The 21,670-nt window shown below is 41.6% G+C and overlaps 2 protein-coding genes across 5 annotated transcripts; both read right to left on the reverse strand.

Annotated features, from left to right (window-relative positions):
- Window positions 1-13: 13 nt before the first annotated feature.
- Window positions 14-20,967, reverse strand: ldhbb (lactate dehydrogenase Bb). Of its 4 annotated transcripts, none has more exons than XM_084365265.1 (8): window positions 20,775-20,967; window positions 4,476-4,612; window positions 2,942-3,059; window positions 2,627-2,800; window positions 2,378-2,551; window positions 2,175-2,292; window positions 1,480-1,603; window positions 14-497 (listed from the first exon to the last, which is right to left on the reverse strand). In XM_084365265.1, exons 2-8 carry the CDS (start codon window positions 4,602-4,604, stop codon window positions 330-332), a joined length of 1,005 nt encoding a protein of 334 aa, XP_084221391.1. In that variant the 5' UTR covers window positions 4,605-4,612; window positions 20,775-20,967; the 3' UTR covers window positions 14-329. The 4 variants fall into 4 exon arrangements, with proteins under 4 accessions (XP_084221391.1, XP_084221390.1, XP_084221392.1 ...); XM_084365264.1 differs by lacking the exon at window positions 20,775-20,967 and adding an exon at window positions 6,831-6,927; XM_084365266.1 differs by lacking the exon at window positions 20,775-20,967 and adding an exon at window positions 5,077-5,210.
- tmpob (thymopoietin b) lies at window positions 8,460-20,536 on the reverse strand. Its single transcript, XM_084365262.1, has 6 exons — window positions 12,366-20,536; window positions 12,122-12,239; window positions 11,140-11,295; window positions 10,807-10,916; window positions 10,617-10,717; window positions 8,460-10,387 (listed from the first exon to the last, which is right to left on the reverse strand). The coding sequence occupies exons 1-6, from the start codon at window positions 12,597-12,599 to the stop codon at window positions 9,997-9,999; spliced, it is 1,110 nt and encodes a 369-aa protein (XP_084221388.1). The 5' UTR covers window positions 12,600-20,536; the 3' UTR covers window positions 8,460-9,996.
- Window positions 20,968-21,670: the final 703 nt, after the last annotated feature.

The raw sequence follows: 21,670 nt of genomic DNA on the forward strand, positions 1-21,670 counted from the left end.
CACATGCACTTCCTGTTCGGGCAACAACAAACTTTATTACACATCAGAGCGACATGAGTGTTCCCACACTGCAACACAGTCGAGGACAAATGAGTCAGGGCAGCACTTGACTCAGCTGATGTCACGTTTCATCTCCAGTGAGCAGACGTGTACGAACTGACACCTACAGCTACAAGTGAGGGTATTTAACAACGCCTGTGAATCTACAGAGGGCAGTGGGCTGAAGGTGTAGAAGGTGGAGCTGTCTGGTGTTTAGTGACTGCACAGTGATAATACTGTAGGTGATGAGCAGTCTGGAAGGTGCAGCTACAGCGTCCCCTGCTGCTCAGTTAGACGTCCTGCAGGTCCTTCTGGATGTCCCACAGCGTGTTGGCACTGGCCTGCAGTTGAGCCACCTCGTCATCTGTCAGGGTCATGTTGACCACGCTGGACACGCCTCTGCTGTTCAGCACGCAGGGCAGACTCAGATACACCTGGTCACTGATTCCATACATGCCCTGAACACAATGAACAGCAATCTTACTGTCGGTGTGAGAATATACATCCCAAAAACAGAGAAAGGTGTCAGCAGAGAGAAAGAAATACATTCTTTTGCTCATATTTAAAAAGGCTGAACCCCAAAAATAACATTTTGTAAGTCACATTTTGAATCTTAATGCAAAGACTTGAAAGCCATTATTACTTATCACCTACCTAACAAAAGATTCTTAAGTATAGCATGTATAATTCATCATATTGATGTCCTTGTATAAAAACAATACCACCAACTCAGGTCATTCAAGTGAAGGGTAATAAGTGTAAGTTTTTCACTGAGAACTTAATCTGATTTCACCTTGAATAAGAAGAACTACATTTGGAAATTACACTTTAAAGAGGTAATTTATGCTTTTGGGGTGTGTTCGCCTTTCCTTTATTGTGTTATGTTGCATTTCTCTGCATGTAAAAGGTCTGCAAAGTGAAAAAGTCCAAAGTCCACGCCAAAGGGAGTGTCTCTCTCCCACAGAAAACACTGCTCCTGAAACGCCTGGTTTGGAGTCGAGCCTTTACTTCCGTAACTTCATGTCACTGTGTAACAGTCAGTCAGCAGATGTACAGTTGCTACTGCTGTAGCGGCGTTATTTTAGATCATACTGCCTCGCTAGGCATGACCCGAGAGGTGAGATGTCTCACTCTGCAGCTAAAACGGAGCGTTCAAGACACAGTGTAATAAGGGATGCTGCAGCAATGCACCATATGAGGAAGATAATGTGTTTTTTGAAAATTAAAGTATGTAAACTTACTCAACTAGGACCCCCAAATAAAAGTACTGACCTGAAAATAAGCATAATATGACGAGGGTTTTTATACTTTTACAGTATTTATGTAACAAATAACCTGCTTTATAATCAGAACTGACGTGACAGTCTTACTTTCTACAATATGAGACCTTTAGAGATGCAATAAATTGTGAAAATGACTGTGTGTGTGAGCAGCCTTTACCTGCACCATGGTGGAAACTGGATGAATCCTGTTCATGTTCCTGATGAGGCTCTCTGTCAGGTCAGCTACACTCAGACCGATGGCCCAGTTGGTGTAACCCTTCAGTTTGATCACCTCGTACGCACTGAGAGACACAAGACACAACATGTCTCACGTTCATTCATGTTTGGATTTATTCGAGTCAGTTGGTTTTAATGTTAATAAGGTGGAAGAGAAGTGCTAAAAATAAACTGGAATAAACCCTTAGAAGCAGATTTTCTCTCAAGACTGCTGTTTTTGTCCGGATGAGAGCGACAGTAGACAGAGGGAGACAGACGGAGAGTGTGTTGAATGTAAATTAATATTTATGCCAAGTCACTGACTGTAAGATGATCTCACTGTTTTAAATCCTGACAAATAATGTCCTGTTTTCATACCAATGCAATACTTGTTTTTATATATGAGACAGAGGAGGGCTATATGGCTTAAATAAATATGGTAATCACTTTTGTCTATGTTTTTATGTGACGATTATAATGAAAGTATTGAAATTAGATGATAAAAAGTTTAAGCAATGTGTGATACCACTGAGACAAGTGATTTTTAGTGTTTAGTTTAGTTAGTGACTTATGACCAGATGCTTAAAAGAAACACCACATCTATAAATTCTGTATTAGTTAAGGAAGTGTGAGCAGGCCAGGTGACCTCTGACCTACCTGTCCACCACCATCTTGTGGGTTTCCTTCCAGTTCTCATCGTCGCAGTCGGTGCCGATGTCTGGGTTTAACGTCTGCAGGTTGACTCCAGCCACGTTTGTCCCGCTCCACACAGGCACTAAAACACCAGTGAGACCATCAACCTCCACACAGTCACAGTCTGTATCCAGTAACATGTTAGCAGAAATCCCACAAATCCTCACCGCTGGTGTCTCCATGCTCTCCCAGGATCCAGCCGTTGAAGCTGCTGGCGTGGATTCCCAGTTTGTCGGCCATCAGGAAGCGGAAGCGAGCCGAGTCCAAGTTGGTGCCGCTGCCGATGACGCGGTGCTTGGGAAGGCCGCTCAGTTTCCAGGTCACATAAGTCAGCACATCAACTGTTGAAGAGTGTTGATGTTAAGAGGGTGATCACTGTTTGTCAGAGAGAATGAACATATGTGAGTTAGACTCACCTGGGTTGGAAACCACGATGATGATGCAGTCGGGGCTGTATCTGACGATCTGAGGGACGATGTGTTTAAAGATGTTGACGTTTCTCTGGACGAGGTTCAGCCGGCTCTCTCCCTCCTGCTGACGGACTCCTGCCGTCACCACCACGATGCGGGAGTTTGCTGTCACAGAGTAGTCTGAGAGACAACGAGGAAGAAGAAGAGATTTGTCCTCACGGTTAAAAAGTTCTGAGATTAAGACTTCTATCGAAATAACGATATTCAAATCTGAACTGTGTTGAGATTGAGTTTCTTGGCACATCTGAGGTATTGACTTGCCTTTGTCTGCGACTATTTTGGGTGTTTTGAGGAAGAGGCTGCCGTGCTGCAGGTCCATCATCTCTCCTTTCAGCTTGTCCTCCATTACATCCACCAGGGCCAGTTCATCAGCCAGCTCCTGCACACACCAAGGAAAGTTCACAAGGACACACACAAAAACTGCTTCCCCTCAGAATCCACTCATTCAGCAACATACCCGTTCTTTCAGTTGAACTCACCACACTAACGAAGTTTAAGCTGTTTGTTTTTAGGGACTAAATATAGACCAGACACAGTGTTGGGGTTAGGGCTTGGTATTGTTTGAAAAATGACGATACCAGAACCAATATACAAATAGAGCAGTGATTCTCAAAGTGACTGCAGGTGGGCCTTGAGTCATTCTACTGCAGAGTTGCTAAACGAGGCAAAGTTAGCGGGGAATCCACAGATTGTGAGCAAACCTGCCTGTTAGAGCCTGCCTAATGCAATATTGGTTTCAATAAAATCCAATAACATATTTTTGGAAACTTTGGTGGCATCTCAGCAAGCTGAACTGCCAACTCCGCCAAACACGGCACGCTCGACTTCGTCACACCGCAGACTGTATGGTGGTTATAGGCCAATCACATGCTGCAGTGAATAGCTGCAAGCAAAACTATACAAATAGTCAGTTTTTATGAGATAGGGGGTGATTCAAAAAGCGAGCAATGCAGTCCAAAAAAGAAATGAGAAAGGAAATATTAAAAAGCTTTTATCGTTGTTGCCCAATCATTAAAGAAAGCCAACATGTTTCGACCATTAGGTCTTCCTCAGGGCTCCAAGGTTTGGAAAGGACAAAAAATGTGGGTCTTTTAATATTTCCTTCCTTGTTTCTTGATATTTTCTTTGTTGGAGTTATTCTGGTTAAACTTAAAGGCATAAGGTTTAGGATCTAGTTACAATAGGGCCTCCATCTGGCACATCCACTGGTCATTTTAACTACAGTTTTCTGCATGTTCATTCTCCCATAAAGCCACATAATATGTTACCTTGTTTATATTTTATACCGCTTTTACAAAGATGACAATCAGTTATTTATAGAGCATAAATTATGGCAAATTACTGAAATTATATTATTTTATTGCAGAATTGTCTCAAAGAGAGATAAGAACAGATGGCAAAACAGGATGCCTGTGTACGCTTGGTCACATATCAAATGAGAACCTGATCATAAATCTATATTACCTGTTTACCTATTCCTGCACTTCGCTACTGTGCCTACAAGAACATTTAATTACAAGGATTTGTTACTCTGGAGACAGGAGGAAGAAGAGAAGCCAGGCTGAACTACTTTAGCGGAAAGTCATTGTGGATTTTCCCTCTTGGTGACAAATCAATTTCTCTGTCATTGTCACCACACCTTAACAAGGACAGTAAAGGGATAAAAGCCAGATCAGACACCAAGAGGTCAGTAATCCAGTGTCAGTCTAGGAGGATCCTGGGTATTACCCCGTCCTGTGACACCAGCAGGCAGGCATGTAATCTGAGCAGAGGCGAGAAGCAGGGGTGCTCTTACCCTGAGCAGGATGCTGACAGCACAGGCCATGCCAACCTGGCCCACGCCCACCACTGTCACTTTATTCCTGGGGGGCTCGGGAGGACCACTGAACAGTGGGGTGATCAGCTTCTGCAGGATTGAGGCCATTTTCAGTGCTGAGGAGGGAGAGAGGAGAAAGAGAAGAGCGTTCCTGTTTAGGAAAGACTGTTGTCACGAACATTAAACACAGTCACGACTGAGGGGAACAGTCCTGCATCCAGAAAGTGGCTGCGTGCTCGAACTTCATAAATACTGCATTGGAGACATAGCATAGATATTCTGAGCGTAGAGGGATTACAAATTAAGCCTGACATTTATCTCACTAATGGAAGCATGACTTCCATGAAATCTACATCCATTACAAGGAAAAAAGAAAACACACTGACTCAGCTGCGTCTCACACATCGTTCTTCCTCAGAGTTCACCTTGAAAAGACAAGCAGCCACACACGCACAAAAACAACAGCAGCAATACTTGCATTTCTCTGCGATGCTCCGAGCTGCGAGGTATAAATACCACCATGTGATCAGCATGGCAGACTGAATGGATACCTAAGGTGTGTTCTCACAGAGCTGCGTACCCTCTGCATCCACAACACCTCCTCCAGTCAGTGTGTGTGCAGTCCAGACAGTAGAGGCAGGTATCCAGTCAGCTGCAGCGGCAGCACAGAGCGCATGTGACTCTGGGCCGGACTGTGGAGCTGTGAGCTGCACAGAGCTCCTCTCCTCTGCCTCCCTCCACCCTCCTCCCCAAATAGAGGACAGAGGACTATAATCGGATGGCGAACTTGACTGCAGACTGTTAAAGGAGTTACAGTAATCCCTTAACGCGGCCTCCATCTGCTGCACCCGAACTACAAGTAAACATTAACCTTGTATCTAATAAGATGAATCTGGAGATCAAAAACAAATTACTTCTATTATATACAGTGTAAGAAATGTTTTATAAATAGGTACAGTACAATGCATTATCTTATATCTGCTCCTCTGGTTCCTATGGCTGCGCGTTTGCTTGTTTTTGTGGAGGTGAGATTCCTTCTATAAGCCTCTAGAGGGTTGCACGTTTTGCTTTCATTTCCCTTGTTGTTATATTTCTGCGTTTTTTTTTTTGTGTGCAAAATACATAAATGACTGAATAAAAACATATTAAAACTATAATACTACCACTGTTCAATAACAGATATGTAAAAATCTGAATTATTCATGATCTAGCTACCACTGAATTTCAGCACGTTGCACATCTAGAGAACTGTTTTTACTTTATGCTGCAGACTGTAGATACTGTGATCTGTGCACAAGTTTACTGCTTTAAATTAACAGTTGTTGATGAACCAGTTCTGAAATGAATCATGTTTGTTTGTTTGCCAGAGCGAGCCATCTCCCTCTGGAATGAAAGTGCAGTGGTAAAACTGTCCATTCACTTGCCCGGAGTGAAACTGGATTAAATGTGCGCTCAAAGTGCGTAAACACAAGCAGTCATTAACGAGGTGGCTTAGTCTGCAAGGACACGGAGGGGAGAGCAGATTTTATGACTTTTAATAACCCAAAATAAAAATACATGAATGATCAAGGCACCACAGCACCAACAGAAAATGTATTTAATGTCGAAACTGTAGACAACATAGTGGTTTAGTGACTTGTCGAATGCTTGTGTGTGACTGAGCTTGAACTTGAACTCAGACAGCGTGCAGTACATGTGGCAGAGACACCTTAAGCATTAGAAAACCACAATCTAAAATCCTTATAAACAGTCAGTTTCAGTACAACTACTCAACTATACTATTTTTGGCTGGTAGGTGAAGCAAATTTACAAGCCACTTGGCTGGTGGCTGGTGCTAATTTGGAGCCCTGCTATCGGGATAACACCCTCTGCAAAACATTACTTTGATAACATTTCTTCCATTTATCTGGGTAAATATTTGATGAGACACACGCTCCTGAATAAAACTACATTTCAAGGAAACAGTCCATGAAACACCTCAAGAAAAGAAACGCAAACGACTATTATTTCCGTTTATATTTAGTGAACAGACAAACAGGAAGCTGTCACAGCTAGTGATGAAAAAAACTGTAGGTTGACCCACTTATACGTGATGGATGAATAGATGACTAAAATACATTTAATTTGCAATTCTATTGAGGCTGAAAAGCACCAAAAAGCCTTAAATGTGCACAAGGAGTACAGAGCATGAACATCAGGACGCATACAAAACAAATTCTGCTGTTGTCACTTCATAGAGAAAAGGTTGGACGAGTGCACCAGAAACCAAAATCCTCCCATATCCAGTCTAAATCTTCAAATTTCCACTTAAACAATTAAAATCGTGATGTTCACCTGTTGTCTCGAGGGTCCAGTTGCTCTGAATGAAGTCTTTGTCCTTTCTCCAACACTCGATCAGACTCACACTTGTTGTGTTGCACCGTGTGCCTGCTCTTCTTCCTGCTGTTCTGTCAGGCTGCAGCCTGCTGGATTTAATTGATTAAGCCTCTCCATCCCCTACAAAGTCTCAGTTTGGCACTCCGAGGGTCACCTCAGTGAGCTGCTACAACAATCTCCTAAAACAACACACACTGTAATTTCCTGTTAAACAAGAAAAAGAGACAGATGCTACATACTACTCTGACTGTTATTAATGCCATTAATCACATTTATGATCTATGATTTTTGTGCGACAGATGGAGTTCAGGAGTGTGTCTAATTTAGGTTACCTCAGACACCAGGTTTCAAGGTTCAGTGATTTTATTTACCCTCGGATCTGGATGTCTTGAGGACAGTTGACTGCTGAGTTGCATTTTTTAGACAGACACCACTGAGCCAGCAGGTGGAGACTCCTCTCAGAGCAGAACCACAGAGGGATGATCAGACAAGACAGATATCTGATAAGCTGCAGATACACTCAAGATCACTATTAGTCTTAGTAGCTGTGTCCGTTTGTTGTTTGTCAGCAGGATCACACAAAAACTGCTGGATGGATTTCCATGAAACTCGGATGAAGGATGGGTCTATTAACTATTAGTGTGGACCTTGACGTTTGTTAGCATTGCATTTGCCACATTTTCATTAATTTCTCAGGAAATAATACATGGAAGATCCATGAAAACAACAAAAAACAGGCATATTTATGTTGCTGGTATCTAATAAAAATCCAGATCTTGCGGATTTTAATGTTTTATTTTATACTGGATCAGGCTTGATTGAATTAAAGAGGACTGTTGGGACTTGGCGTAGGTATGCACTCTACTGAGTGCCATTCTAGTTTAAATTAGTCTTTACACGTTTCTCCAGCTCAAGCAAATCAAAAAATAAAGGAAATGCGACATTATGGTGTTAAAAACAGATTCAAGGATTTTACCAAGTAGGCCACAGCGTTGCAAGACAGCAGTGTGTGAGATGGACAAATGGTGCTCCGGTATTGATTACGAAATAAGTTGTCGTGTTTAAAAAATGGTCAGCTAAAACAAAAACTGCAATTTGGGAAGTCCGGAAGGCGCTCTAACAGGGAAAAGGATGCCAGAAGTGTGGGCGCGAGGCGCTGAAAGGACTTAACTGGTCAAGCTATCACATTAGGTTACACATTTAGGTGCACAGACGCTGAGAGAATAGAAGGAAAAAAATTATGTTTCCATCCATTTTGTAAGGCTGTGTGCACTTGCAATTGTTTTACATCACATTTCTCAAAATGTGACAAATTTTTAACTCCCTTGAGACAGCAACATAATCACTTTAATAACTTACATGTTTTCTTTTGTCCAACCAACAGTCCACACCCCAAAGACTCTTCATTCAGTCATAAATGACAAAGAAAAGCAGCAAATCCTCACATTTAAGGAGCTGGAACCAGCGAATTTGATATTTTTTGCTTGAAAAAGGTAGTGATGCATTCATGTGTTGTCATGAACTGGTTAAAACATGCAAAGCTCCTGGTATTGCCCTGAAAAGATGCAGAGACAAAGGACACACATCTGGTAACAACAAAGTTTATTTTATGATACACTGCCTACAATATCATAAATAAACAGATTAAAAATCCTTACCCACATAACCCCTATCATTTCTGTCCATTGTGGGAGAGCTGCCTGATGATGAATCACTTGTTTTAAGTCAGTAAGATTCAGATTAAGATACAGTATCACTTTGAAAGTTTTACATATTGCTTTCAAACTTTAAAATGTGCTATAAAAAGTTGAACACGTCACTTTAGAAAAATATCAAAATAGAAACAAAGATGCCCCAGAAATCTTCTCACCCCCAACATCACCCCCAGTGGGTAAAACACCCCCTTCAGTGACCAACAGTGACTTATTTTTTCACAGGCAAAATTATTCAATAGTTCTGAAGAGAATAAATTGATTAACTTTGTTTATGTGTCTTCTTTACAGATCTGCCATGTATGGACATATGCTGTCAGTGAGGTGGGCTATGTGGGTGCACTGCGACAGCCAATCCTGCATATAGGACTGAAGGATCAGAAATCTAATTAAAAAAATGGAGCAAAAAAAGCACAACAGACCACTAAAACCCAAAGCATGTAAACTCAAATGGGCACACCGGCAGGGCTGGAAAATCAATCCATGATCAAATGTTGTAATTTCAGTTTCCTTGGCAGATAATCAATACTTAAACACATTGTAATTTGAGCATTGTATGCAAATCAATGAGGATTTTGATAAAAGTACTTAAAACTTTCTTCATCAAATCCATTGACAGTAGAAATCATTATAACAGAGTGACCATAATTATCATTTTAATCGTGATCACAGAGCCCCGTAAACAATGATTTAAGCAGTGATCAGCCACTGGAAAAAATAAAACAAACTTTTTATACCTCAACCTGAACGTGGGCGGATTTTCCTCATGCAGTGATGTGACCTGATTACACCAAATGTCTCCTCCCAGCACAGACCACATTAAAAAGTTTGAGCTGAATTAACCTGAGCACCATAGAAATAATGAATCACTCTACCTAAATCTATAGCTACGGAGCAAATTTAGAAATTCATACAGAAACACTGAGACATTCTGGTATTAGTAGTAGCACTGCTTTGTGCTTTAAAATGGGAGGGCACTAAGTGCTAACAGTGTCCAGGCACTTCACCGTCAGAAAAACACCTGGCACAGAGAGTTAGAAACTACAGTTGACCTTCAAAAACTACAACCATGCATGGTTATCCTGACTTCTCCATTCTGCACTTGTTTCTACATACAAGGGTTAAATACACACAAAGACACAAAACAATTCACAGATTAAAATCCACATTAAAACGAGTCTCTTCTGACTGCCACACAACAGTGTTATCCAGAAGCTACTGTTTCCTCTTGTGGTGGGAGGAAAACTGGAGTCCAGAGAGGATTAAGTTTATCGTTCCAATTTATTCTGTGTCCTTTGTCCAACCATGTAGGTAAAAGGAAGAGGTGTGCCAAGTGTACTGCTTGAGTTGTGGTTTGCTGTGGCAGGTGGCGGGGAGGTGGTGTGGGCATGGCGAGAGACTGCTGAGGGTCTTTAATTGCCGGCGCTCTGTGTAGCACCGCTGCTGCTGTCACCGATGCCCAGGTAGGTGGCTGCGTTGTTCACAACGCCCTGAACGGGGACGACGACGCTGTCTAGGAGACCTTTAAGGGTGTTGATGTGATCAGCATCCAGGTTCTGGTAGACGTAGTAGAGAGAACCACCCACCACAACGAGGAGCAGGAGCTTAAGCAACACAGACAGGAAGCCTCGTCTGGTTGGTGCTTTGCTCGAAGAGACATTGCTGCCCGCTCTGGAGAAAGACTCTGTGTAAGAGCGCTTCTCGGTGTGGACAGTGTGCTGCACACGGGACTCATCCAGCCAGTATTCGGTTGGTTTAACTGGTCGACCAGCTGCTCCTCTGATCGGACGCCGACAGGTCGCACTGTTGAGGGAAACAACACAGTAAAATGTTGAGGCTAGGCACACACAAAAACAAACTTAAAGAAGAAGTATTTCACAGATGGAAAGATATTTATATAGCTGAAAACCTACATACAGCTACCCCTGCTGAGTGAGTGAAAGCTCCAGTTAACCCTCGTTCAAGTAAAATAAACAAAAAAATACAACTAGTGCTTGGTTGTTTGTGAGCTTGAAAAATCATCAACTGTTACCTGATGCCTGTTGGTGTGCTTATTTCATTGGCAAGGATATCTTCAACAACACTCTTGCTGGCCTTCTTCGGTGTTTCTTCAATTACAATTTCCTCCACCACCTGTCAGAATAATATAAAAACATGTTGACACAAACTCAAAAAAGACTCTTGTCTTTCTTTAAGGTTAGGGAAGGCAGAAAGTGCCTCACCTTGGTTTGTCGTCTGCTGCTGGTTCTAGTGGTGACTGGGGCTTTCCCTCTGCTCCTCACAGGCTTCTCTACGACAGGAACTGGCTCTGGTTCAGGGGCAGCAATGTCCTCTGTAAAAAACAACAACATTGTAATGTAAACACAAAGTGGCGATATCAGTACAGTCATCAGTTTTTTTAGTCAGGGACCTGTTGCAAGAAACAGATTTACCAAATTGTCTGGATAGTTTTGCTGATGAAAAGAAAACATGTTTTAAGATGCACTGACATATTCAGGTTATTAGTCTTGGAGAGTCTTGTGAAACTTCATTGGTAATGTGTGTTCAGATCTCACCATCCTCCTTGTCACTGTACTGGTCAGAATTTGTGTTGCCGTTCTGGTTACTGTCTGCCTTGGGGAGAGTTGTGACGTCTGTAGGAGCTTCAGGTTCAGCTGGAGGCTGGTCCAAAAGCTTCTGCAGCTTCTTCTCATACAACTTACGGGTGGAGGCTGGAGGGAGGCAAAAAAGGATAAATTACATATTCATATTATTTGAATATGATTGCTTGGAGTACAGCTGTCACTTTAATTATGTTTTTGACTTATCGATGTATGTATTATAAGCCCTTGATCATTTTAGCGGACTTCGATATAGTTTATTGTTGTGCTTATTATTATTGTTTCACTATTTAATTATCACTACATCAGCAGTAGGCATATTTACAGTAAGGATTTTTTCTTTAAAAAGTCTTAAATATTACAATAATATAGTTTTAATTTTTTTTTAAATATAGTTTTGACTAACTGCTAATTGAAACTTGAAAGATAAATCAGCTGGGCTGATGTTAGCATTTTGCATAAAGAGCGTATCAGTGTATATGATCAGTCATTAACACGAATTTGCAGTGGGTGACCAAAAACTGGATTCTTACCAAAAGTATTATTATTATTATTATACGGATATATATGATTTTTAAAACTAAAATATCAATATTGATGTTGGCCTCAAACATTCAGGGTTGTTTGGCTATAGTTAAAAACTAACTTGGAAGCCCTTAAATTGTGAATGACTGTTTTTCTGGGTTATGACTGGTTGAATATAACCAGATTTGTGTAGCTAAAGTGGACAAAAAGACAAAGCAAAACTGGATCCATTTTCTTTTAAGTGAATCCCTTTGTTTGATAATTGCTTAATTAATTAAAAGTATCAAAAATATAATCCTTATCAATTTATTGGCGTCTTTGAATAAGTTCAGTCTCATTTCTCAGGCAAAAAAACAACACACAAGACAAGTGTTTCCACTTGGAGTCTGAACCCGCCCTGCAGGAAACTCACCGACAATGGGTCCCGACTCCACACCATGTTTCGCCAGCTGCTGTTTCAAGTCTTCATCGGTCAGATCTGTCACCTCCACTTCCTCTGTGCGAGGTTTGTCTGTCTTTTTGGTTGCTTTCTGCAGAAAGATTTAAAGTTACACATCATACAAATCATAACACGCACTTTTGCCCTCAACACACACAGACGACCACGGCATCATCTCAGATATCCACAGATTAAAACTACTTAAAAGCTCACTTACTCTTCCAGATCGGCTTTTGTTGGACACCACGGGAGCAGGTAACTCTTCGTCGCTGGAGAAGGTGTCTGCAGGCGGACTCTTCTTGTTGTTCAGCACAGTCAAGTTTTTCAGATACAGCTGCACGTACACTTCTTTTTTATGCTCTCCGCTGGGAAGTGGCACATTGTTGGCTGTGAGCTCATTCTTCAGCTTATCTTTCGTGAGAACCGACGGATCTTCGAGGAATTCTGCCATGTTTAACTTTAGTTTAGCTACCGGGAGCCTTTTCTTATTTTGCCGCTTGCACCAAACGGAAATTAGCGCGTTCAGTCGGCAGCTACCAACAACAACACCGGGAACGTGACTGAATAGCGCTGTTGTCAAACACGACTGGCGCCTTGCCGCTGCCAATTCAGCTAGCAGCACAGAAGCGGTTTAACAAAATAAATGCCCGGTTTAGCTTCTTAGCCTCACAGCTAAAATACTCACGGGTAGCTTTGATTTTTCGGAAACAGATACACGCGTGTGCTGCAGGTGGAGCCAATGCAAAACTCTAAATAAACTAGCTGAAATATGACTGGATTAGCTTAGCTTCCAACCGGTCCACTTGCTTCTGTCTGTCCGCGGTCGCAACAGGGCCGAACAACAACCAGCCCCGCTATTGGATGGAACCCCCCAGTAAGCTCCCCTCTGATTGGCTGGCTATGAATGGAACAGTCGCAGGCCGCCGCCACAAAGAAACCGCAGGCTGTGTGTTTTCGATAACAGCTTTACATAAATCCTGTCGATGATATTTCCACTATTGTTTCAGCTTAGTAACGTTCGTAACCTCATTGTTTTCAACAAGTGGACAAATGCGAGTTTAAATAGTTAATTTAAGTCGTACTGAGTGATGAGAGAACAATGTTAATGGCGATCTAATGGCACTGGCTGTTACCCGCGTTTTCACTGCTGCAGTTTCAGTCTGCCGAGCACGTCTGTCGCATGAAGTAATCGTTGATATCGATTATGTGTTAATTATAATAACCACAGTGTCACTACTAGATGTTTATGTTACATAACGAGGCGGTGAACAAATGTTAAGCCATGTACAACAAGTCTGGATAAGTAACAGCAGAGGGCAGCATGAGCCGCATGATTCAAAAGAAACATGGAGAAGCCTCATGTTCCGTATCATGCCACTAAGTTGTACACCACAGAAGTAAAGTAAAGTTCATTATGGGGAGAAGAAAATGGGAGAGATTCAGATAAAAGAGACAGGGTGAGAATTAAATTAAATAAAATGTATAAAGAAAGAGCCAGAGAAAATTCATGGACTTTAAAGGATAACTTCACCCAAAAAATGTAAATACAGTCATTATCTTGTCAGTCTCATGCAGATGGAAAGTCCGGTGAAGTTTTGTAGTCCACAAAACATTTCTCGAGCTTCACAGCAAGACAGCATTGCAGTAGGCAACTATTCAACAGCACGTTTATAAATGTTAAAAGAAAACATAAAATGGCGTAAACCAAGTCTTTGGAAGTGCTGAAACCCCAAATTGATTTGAAAATATGTTATTTACACCCTTTTTATAGCCATAATTGCTGCCAAGCTAAAAGCATTAACGCACACCCCATCAGAAGTGGTTGCACAAGCTCGACGGTGAGTCGACTTCAAATAATTTTGGATCGCTGGGCTTCTGGAGACTTAGATTATGCTGGATGAGCTGTAAGGAGCCACTTTATGTTCTTATTTCGGTTGCGTTTCACATTTTACAACAAGTCTCTACTTCAGTTGCTGTGAAGCTCCAGAAATAGTTTGTGGACTACGAAACTTCAGCCGACTTTCCATCGGCATGAAGGGGAGTATATATTGACTGAATTTTCATTTTTGGGTGAACTTATCCTTTAAGGTTTTTTAAACATGCACTGTCTTTGCTTCTCTGGAACGGCTTGAGCATGGTCACCATTAGTTTTCAGCCTTCACCTTGAACCAGCTAGATGTCCCTGCACAGAAGATCTGAGGGACCTCACGCTGTCTTATGTCAAGAGTAAAATGACCAAATCAAGAAGATAAGAAAGCATAAAAGGACAAAAGATGACACAATCATCCCTTTCTACCAGTCCCCCTCAACAGACACAAACTGGTACTAGCATCTCCAATGTGAGGATTTGCCTCTTCTGTCTGTTTTATTCGTATTATTGTGAACTGAATATTTTTGTGTTTTAGGCCGGACCAAACCAGACATTTGAAGATGTCAACTTGGGCTGTTGGGAACTGTGAAGGATATTTTTGCATTAGTCAAGTCATTTTGTTTTATCTTATTAAACCACTGAACAAATATGGGATGTGTGCAGCAATACAGAGGTCTGGAGCAAGGCAGTGTTTTCAGTATTTTTTGACATCTTATTGGCAAAATGATGTATTGACACAAAAAAAACTGATAGATAAACCAACAGTGAAAATAATCAGAAGTTGCAGCCCTTCACTAGACACAGACATGGCAGTGTTTGACCACCTTCTGCCTGTCTCTAACTCTGTGGTGAGCCCCCCCTCCTGCAGTGGGGACAGTGGTTTGAGGTGGCACTGTGTGGCTCCCCACCTGTCCTTCAGACCTGCCTCTCCGGGGCTTTCTGGGATGCTGCTGCAGAAACCAAGCAATTGATCCCCACCTCAGCTCCAAACCACACTAAAATACAGCACTTCAAGTCGAGTTCAGCTTTTCCATAGTGCATTTGCCAATGGAGTGTAGGCATAAAAAATGTTGAGCCCTTGAGAAACACCTCTTAAGCTTTCTTTGTATGTAATTTATACAGAAAATAAGGCATGGGCCAAGAATCATAGAGAGTGCCTCTTTAAGCATAACAGTCATGGCCCCTGAAAAATGATCAAAGCCTGCTCTTTAATCGTCAACATTCACATTTTCAGAATGAGTTCGTTTAAAATGGAATTGCTCCACCTGATGTCGACCAGTCCGTATAATCGACGACATTTCTTGACAGATTATTGTAAAATAAATCTTAGAGAACAAATACAATAACCCACAGGAGAAAGACAAAAATCAATTTACAGGAAAATAATGGCATGAGGGCATTATGGAAAGTTGTACTGACAACTGAATTATTGAATGATATATAGTGTTTGGAAAAGACGGCACATCTCAAATGAACACAAACTCAAACACACTCGTTCTAAAAGTGGATTTCTGATCACTTAGAAAAATGTCAAGCTCAGACTCCTTGGTGAAGTTTATTTTGGATTTTAAGCATTTCTAAATCCCAATTGAGCCAACCACTGAAGTAGCTTAGGAAAAGTCAACCTTTACCACCCAGAGAATGTCTTATCCAATTCCACTGACACAACAAAACACATACTTGTAGAATTAATCAAAGTTATTAAATTTCAGCACGACGTATGATCACAGTCTTGTCATCCTAATGGGCATACATCTGTTGCTTGGTCCAGATTTACTTAATAACCAAAAAGTCAGCTGTATATATAATTTGTTAAGTTTATTTTGTTTGACCAAATGGACAAATGTAAGATTTTTACTTTAGCAGAGAATTTTGTTGTATCAACTAATACTAAAAAAAGTGACTTTTCCTGCACTAATCTATCACAACATCTCTAATCCTCAGAGGATGTTATTACTCAGTGCCAAACTAATTAAGATCAAGTCCTGGGCAGTTTCCTGTGCAAAAAGGTGGGTAGGATGCGGGCAGTGGTAGCAGTGTATTTCACAGGAGCTGGGATTTGTGTGTCCTGGCCTAGGAACAGCCATCCAGTAGTGCTCACACAGTATATTTTCATCTGTTGACAATCCAAACTACTTAAAGGACACATGCTTAGCTGTAGACATTTCTGTCAGAAGGAAAAATGAGACTCCCTCTCTGACCCCTGTTGATGCCCATTTGGCCACCTGCCTGTTTGTATCATAAGTACTCCTCCATGTATTTGTATTATTATGATTAAGGCTTTTCCCGTTTTATTTGGCCATTGAGTACAGAGACACACTTGCTCATGTCCTCACTGAACTTAAGGCACACATTACTGTGCACAAACTTTCATGTAGTTAAAGAAGAAGTCTCCAGTGAGGAACCCATGGGATGCCATGTTGGATCATTGAGGGGAAAACTTAATGTAGGCCATCCATCTCAAAGTGTAATGCACATAAAAGGATCAAGACTAATTTGATCTGTTAGAGCCACTGAAGTTGCCTCTTCTGCAGCACTTGGTGACCACTGCAAATTCACTGCAATGCAAAGGAGCTTCACTGATGAAGATCTTTTATCAAGTTCACAGTTCAACAGGGTCATGAACCCTGTATACTTAAAGCTGCTATAGTCAATATTTTAATACTGACAATGGACCAAAGGATTATCACTCGACTTTGCAGTTCCTCTCAATGCGACTGTGCGTTTTAATGTCTTTCAGCTCACTGTTTTGACTTTATGTCCCACAACTTTGTTTTGGTTCACTCGTACTCGCTTAGGATTGCCACAGTTTCAAAATTTTGGTGTTTAGTCTCAAAACCCGCACACATAAAATCTAGGTGATACAATCATACAGAACAATATCTGCAAACAGAAAACCATTCCTGCAATGGAGCATTTGAGACTGCGTGCAGTCCCGCGAGCATGGCGCTTTGACAAGGGTGGTCAGAAACAACACTCCAAATGAATGCTAATGTTGCTCTATATCTGCGGGAAGTGTAAATATGCAACTATTGCTAACAAGTTCCCCAAATAAACTTTATACGGTGATGTCAATGTTATGTTTTCAGCTTGTTTCAGCTGTACCCAAGTGGCCAAAAAAGTAAATTAATGCAAATGTTTAAGGAGAGCATGTGCTAGTGAGCTACTGTGTGCCAAACACAATCACAAGCTTTGCCCAAACAGAAATGTATCCACTGTCCTGAAGCAAAGACCAGGCTCCCCATGACACGGCCTTCAGGAACTCGATACTTCAGCACCTAGGGAAATTTCTTTTGCCAACACAACAAGCAAAGTGAAAATCTTCTTAGTTACAAGACAATGACACGGGGCGCCATGTGGTGTCAAAACACTCATCTGTTCTGTAAGATTCAGACACCACATATTTGACTTAACTCATGGTTCAACACCAGGTAGGCCTTTTTTTAACATGCCTGACACAGCTGAACTGAATGGCCGATGGCTCGCGACTAAAAGAGAGGGCAACCTCACACAGGTGACTGCCAGACTCTTGAGTTAACAGGAAAGAAATATTTCCGTGCTTAACTTGGCTGAAGCTCTCAACAGACCTGCCTCTGCTTAGTTTTTCTGTCCACATGGCTGAACACTGGTACCAGACCAGTATAGGAAGAGCCAAAGACTTCTCAAAAGCCTCCTGTGATGTGTCTGGTGTGACACCGCCATGCCCCCCAACTGTTTCCTCTCTTTCTCGGATGCCTGGTCTCTGAGCTCACAGCCCCTCACTCAAACGAGGAGTCACCGTCCGGGAGCGTCAGCATTAACCATTCCTAACGAATGAGGAGTAGACAATCAACAGAGACTCAGCAGCACTCCTACGTGCAAGTGCCAGATCAGGGAACGTGCCAACAGCTCAGTGCATTCAGCATTTTATTGCAATTGTTGGCAGGACTCAAGCTCAATTTTCAATTAAGAACCAGAAAAGAAAAGGGAGTGGATTTTATAAAAGCTGACAAAAAGAGACCTCTTTGGGGACCTTTGTGTGAGGCGCTTCCACAGACTGACATGACTGTGTTTGTAATTTCCTCACTGGTCCTTCTGGTGTCAAGTTATTTTAAGTAATAGCTCTCAGCTCTGTGTCTACTGCAGCCAGGACACATTCCCCAAAAACCTGGTACTTCAGCTGATATGATCTTATTTATTCAATCTTGAAAACTGAAACTTTTAGGCCTCATGCTGCCTGAATGGACTCCTCTTAGCTGGACCTACATCAGAACTATTTGGATTGTGGACTAGGAGGCACACCATGTTGAAAAAGCACTTGTCGTCATGTTTACTGTCCATCCAGGAGGTAGTCTTGATGGTTCGGCTCTTGTAGCAGCTCATAGTTTTGGGTAGTAAAACACCGGGGGCCTATCGATGCTCTGAAGCCTCACAGCGTGGCTCATCCGTGCCAGCGGTAGAGGACAAATGTGCCAAAGTCTGCTGGGTTTGGCTCTTTTCTCACCCCCTGGCTTCCAACACCGATGTATCCAGCTGAGGTACAATAATTTGACACCTCTTAAGCAGCTGGACCCTTTAGCGTGACAACCGCTGCTTTGTTTTATATTCCTGCGTATTTTGAACGCAATCAAAAATTACAGTCAGCAACATCTAAACTATGTTTTTATCCACTTTGGACTTTTGCCCCTCCACACCCCCTTCAATCTCCTTTATCCCTCCCTTTCCTATGTGGGATTTAACGTACACTTTGTGGTAACCTTGCTAAGTTATCAATTTTTTCAATGTTCTCTCACACTGAATAAAGGCTTGTTTCTCTGTGCCTGCTTGTTACGACTTCAAGGACAGCTCCCTCCATCTGGCATTAAGTATTCCTGGTGCCAGTGTCGGGTTAACTGACACTCCTGCACTTAAACTAATGGCAGCGAGCAGTCATCTCCCATGAGGTGCTCACCTTGGAAAAAATCACCCAGCTCCCTCATCCTCAATCATAGTGGTGCTCTCGCCACCCACTGAATGAAACCGTGGGCATGAAAAGAGGGATTGTTTCACTATTCAGGCATATATGAGGGCAAATGAAAACATGTAATACGCATGTCCTGTCTTGGATTCGCCCTCCTCCTGAGTTCAATGAGACATTGAGAAGTGGGAAGAGTAGAGCAGCATGCAAACAGAAAAAGACTGAGTCAGCAAATCGTCATTTTCATGAGGAAGGAAACATGCAACCCAATTTCTTCAGCAAATGAAGCAAAAAACTGTCAAGAAATAAACATTCAGACTTCAAAGAATACTTTTGAGAAGCTCAAATCTGGGCTAGAAAGCAAACACTTTTTAGGACAGAACTCCTATATTCTGATAACCAAGTAGTATACTAATTTAACTATTAAGGAGAGGTTATAAATCCAATGTAAGATAGTGCTGAACAGTTTAGTTGAAATATTATCAAAACTGTAATATGGCCAGAAGCAATATCCGAATCGAAGGAGCTGAGATTTTTTGTAAAACATGTCTTAACTGAGGTTGCAACCGTCCAATAACCATCTCAGAAATCGAATGGTTTTACTGTATAGGTATTATGAGGTTATTTTCATCAACAGAGGGGTTTTTTGGTCGCTTTACTATAATTTTACCAAACATTATGTCCGGACAGACATGAAACTTTATATAAAGTTGAAATATACATATTTTAATAACACTAATATGCTAGAGTTAATGTACAAGGTATTTTCATACCATGGTATACCTTGAAACCAGTATATTGCTGCAAACCTAGTCACAACATACTTTTACACATTAAGCATTGTGGTGCTACAGCGATGCCCTGGCCTACGAATTACATTAAACATGCTTGTTTGGTACAGACTCCAGCTAAAAAACACATCATCATCATCATCATCATCATCATCATTTTTATATTCTTTCAGTGAAATGAAATGCAGAAATTACCACTAAAGTCATGACTCATATCGAAATACCTGATATTATTCATATTTTCCTTTCACTGTGAATGACTAATTTTGTCCTGCACCTTCAATAAAGAGCAATCTTTTGTTTATTTTTTATCAGATTTTGTGTTGTTGGCATATGGATAGCTGTTTGGATGTAATTATGACTGTCCTTACATATGATGGGAACCATTTTAGGCTTCACACCCCTGACAGACTCAACAGTCTTTTCCATGTTAGAATTACATTAGAAAGCAAATCAGAAGATTAGAAGAAAGTGTTGAGTTTCAATTTAGATCCAGCTGTCTGTACATATTAGAGTCATTGGCAAGAAGTGCTCACATGTGTTTGAGGTATTTTTTTACACTGCTGGATTGCTTGATGTCATAACAATGTCTCATAAGGTTTTCCAGAACCCATCTTCTTATTTGACCACATTTTACTGAGCTGTTCTTCCGAGATAGGCTATTTCCATCCCAGGTACGTTGTTAACATAAGTATCTTGTACAGGTGAGTCCAAGGCATAAAAGAAGCACCTCTCAGACCACAGGAGAGCAGCATCACCACCCGTCCTCCTCTGAACCCCCTTCTCAATGGAAACCTAAACAGCTTTTTAAGAATGAAGAGGTTTTTCAGTTTGTTGCTAAATATAGGCCAGCCCGGTGGGAGGTGGCAGGTTCCAGAGCCATTTTCAACAAAGATGAGCCCCAGGTCCTGCCCAGGGCCCGGCGGGTGGTGACTGCCGGTGGTCCGCCTTTCTCTTATGCACCGGCTCTTAAGTAAACACTGCAATCCTGCGGTCAGCTACAGCATGGCAACGAGCGAAAGGACTCACTGTGCAGTTGCACACAGCTATGGTGTGTTGTCTCCTCCGGCCCACTCAATCTTGGCTCCTCCCCGTCACAGAGGCCTCGGCAGGGGTCGAGGGCCAGCGACAGACCTTGATGTGTGATCCCAGAACCCTGCTGGGAACTCCTGGTGGGGGCAGTGTTGGACTTCACCTTCTGGACCCCTCTGATGGACCATTTTCCATCTGGAAAAAGAAGTCTAATTTAAGAACATTATCATGTTTTCTTACATTATGCTAATTCATTGTTTTTCCACTTAAATGATTTACAAGTTCAATCAGTATTGAGGGACGTTAATGAACCATGATCCACTTGAGGCTGTAACAGATTTAATTTGACCAATTATGAGTAAATTGTTTAATCGTTTCAGTCAAGGGGAAACAAGAAATATAATAATAACACTTAAATTACTAAAGGGAATAATAATAAGTATTATTTAAACATCATATTCATGTAATTTCTACAGTTATATATTGAAATGGTTGATTAGGCAGATGTATATTTCACATTCAAAGTTGAGCATGTTAAGGAATAACAGCCAGGAATATCAGGTTCAACCAGGAAATATCTGAAATCTGAATGTTTTTATCACAGGGGCAACCTTTCCTGGATAATATGCCATTAATCATCAGGATCATATCCAATAAAGTGCCAGATTAATCAACACAGAGGAAAACTGACAGCCCCAGTCCTTATCCACTGAGGAAAATAAGGGGCAACAGGTATGCCTTTATCCATTGAGCTCTGTTCTTGCATTGCTCCCCTATACACGAAAATCATAATTTGGGGAGTCTCAGTGGCTACCTGTAAGGACCACAGGGGTGGCGAATAGCAGGGCTGTGGCTTTCTGAGCTTCTTAGTGGTGCGAGCAGAAGGATTTACG

This window comes from Pagrus pagrus, assembly GCF_965226575.1.
Source record: "Pagrus pagrus genome assembly, chromosome: 10".
Taxonomy (NCBI): Eukaryota; Metazoa; Chordata; class Actinopteri; order Spariformes; family Sparidae; genus Pagrus; species Pagrus pagrus.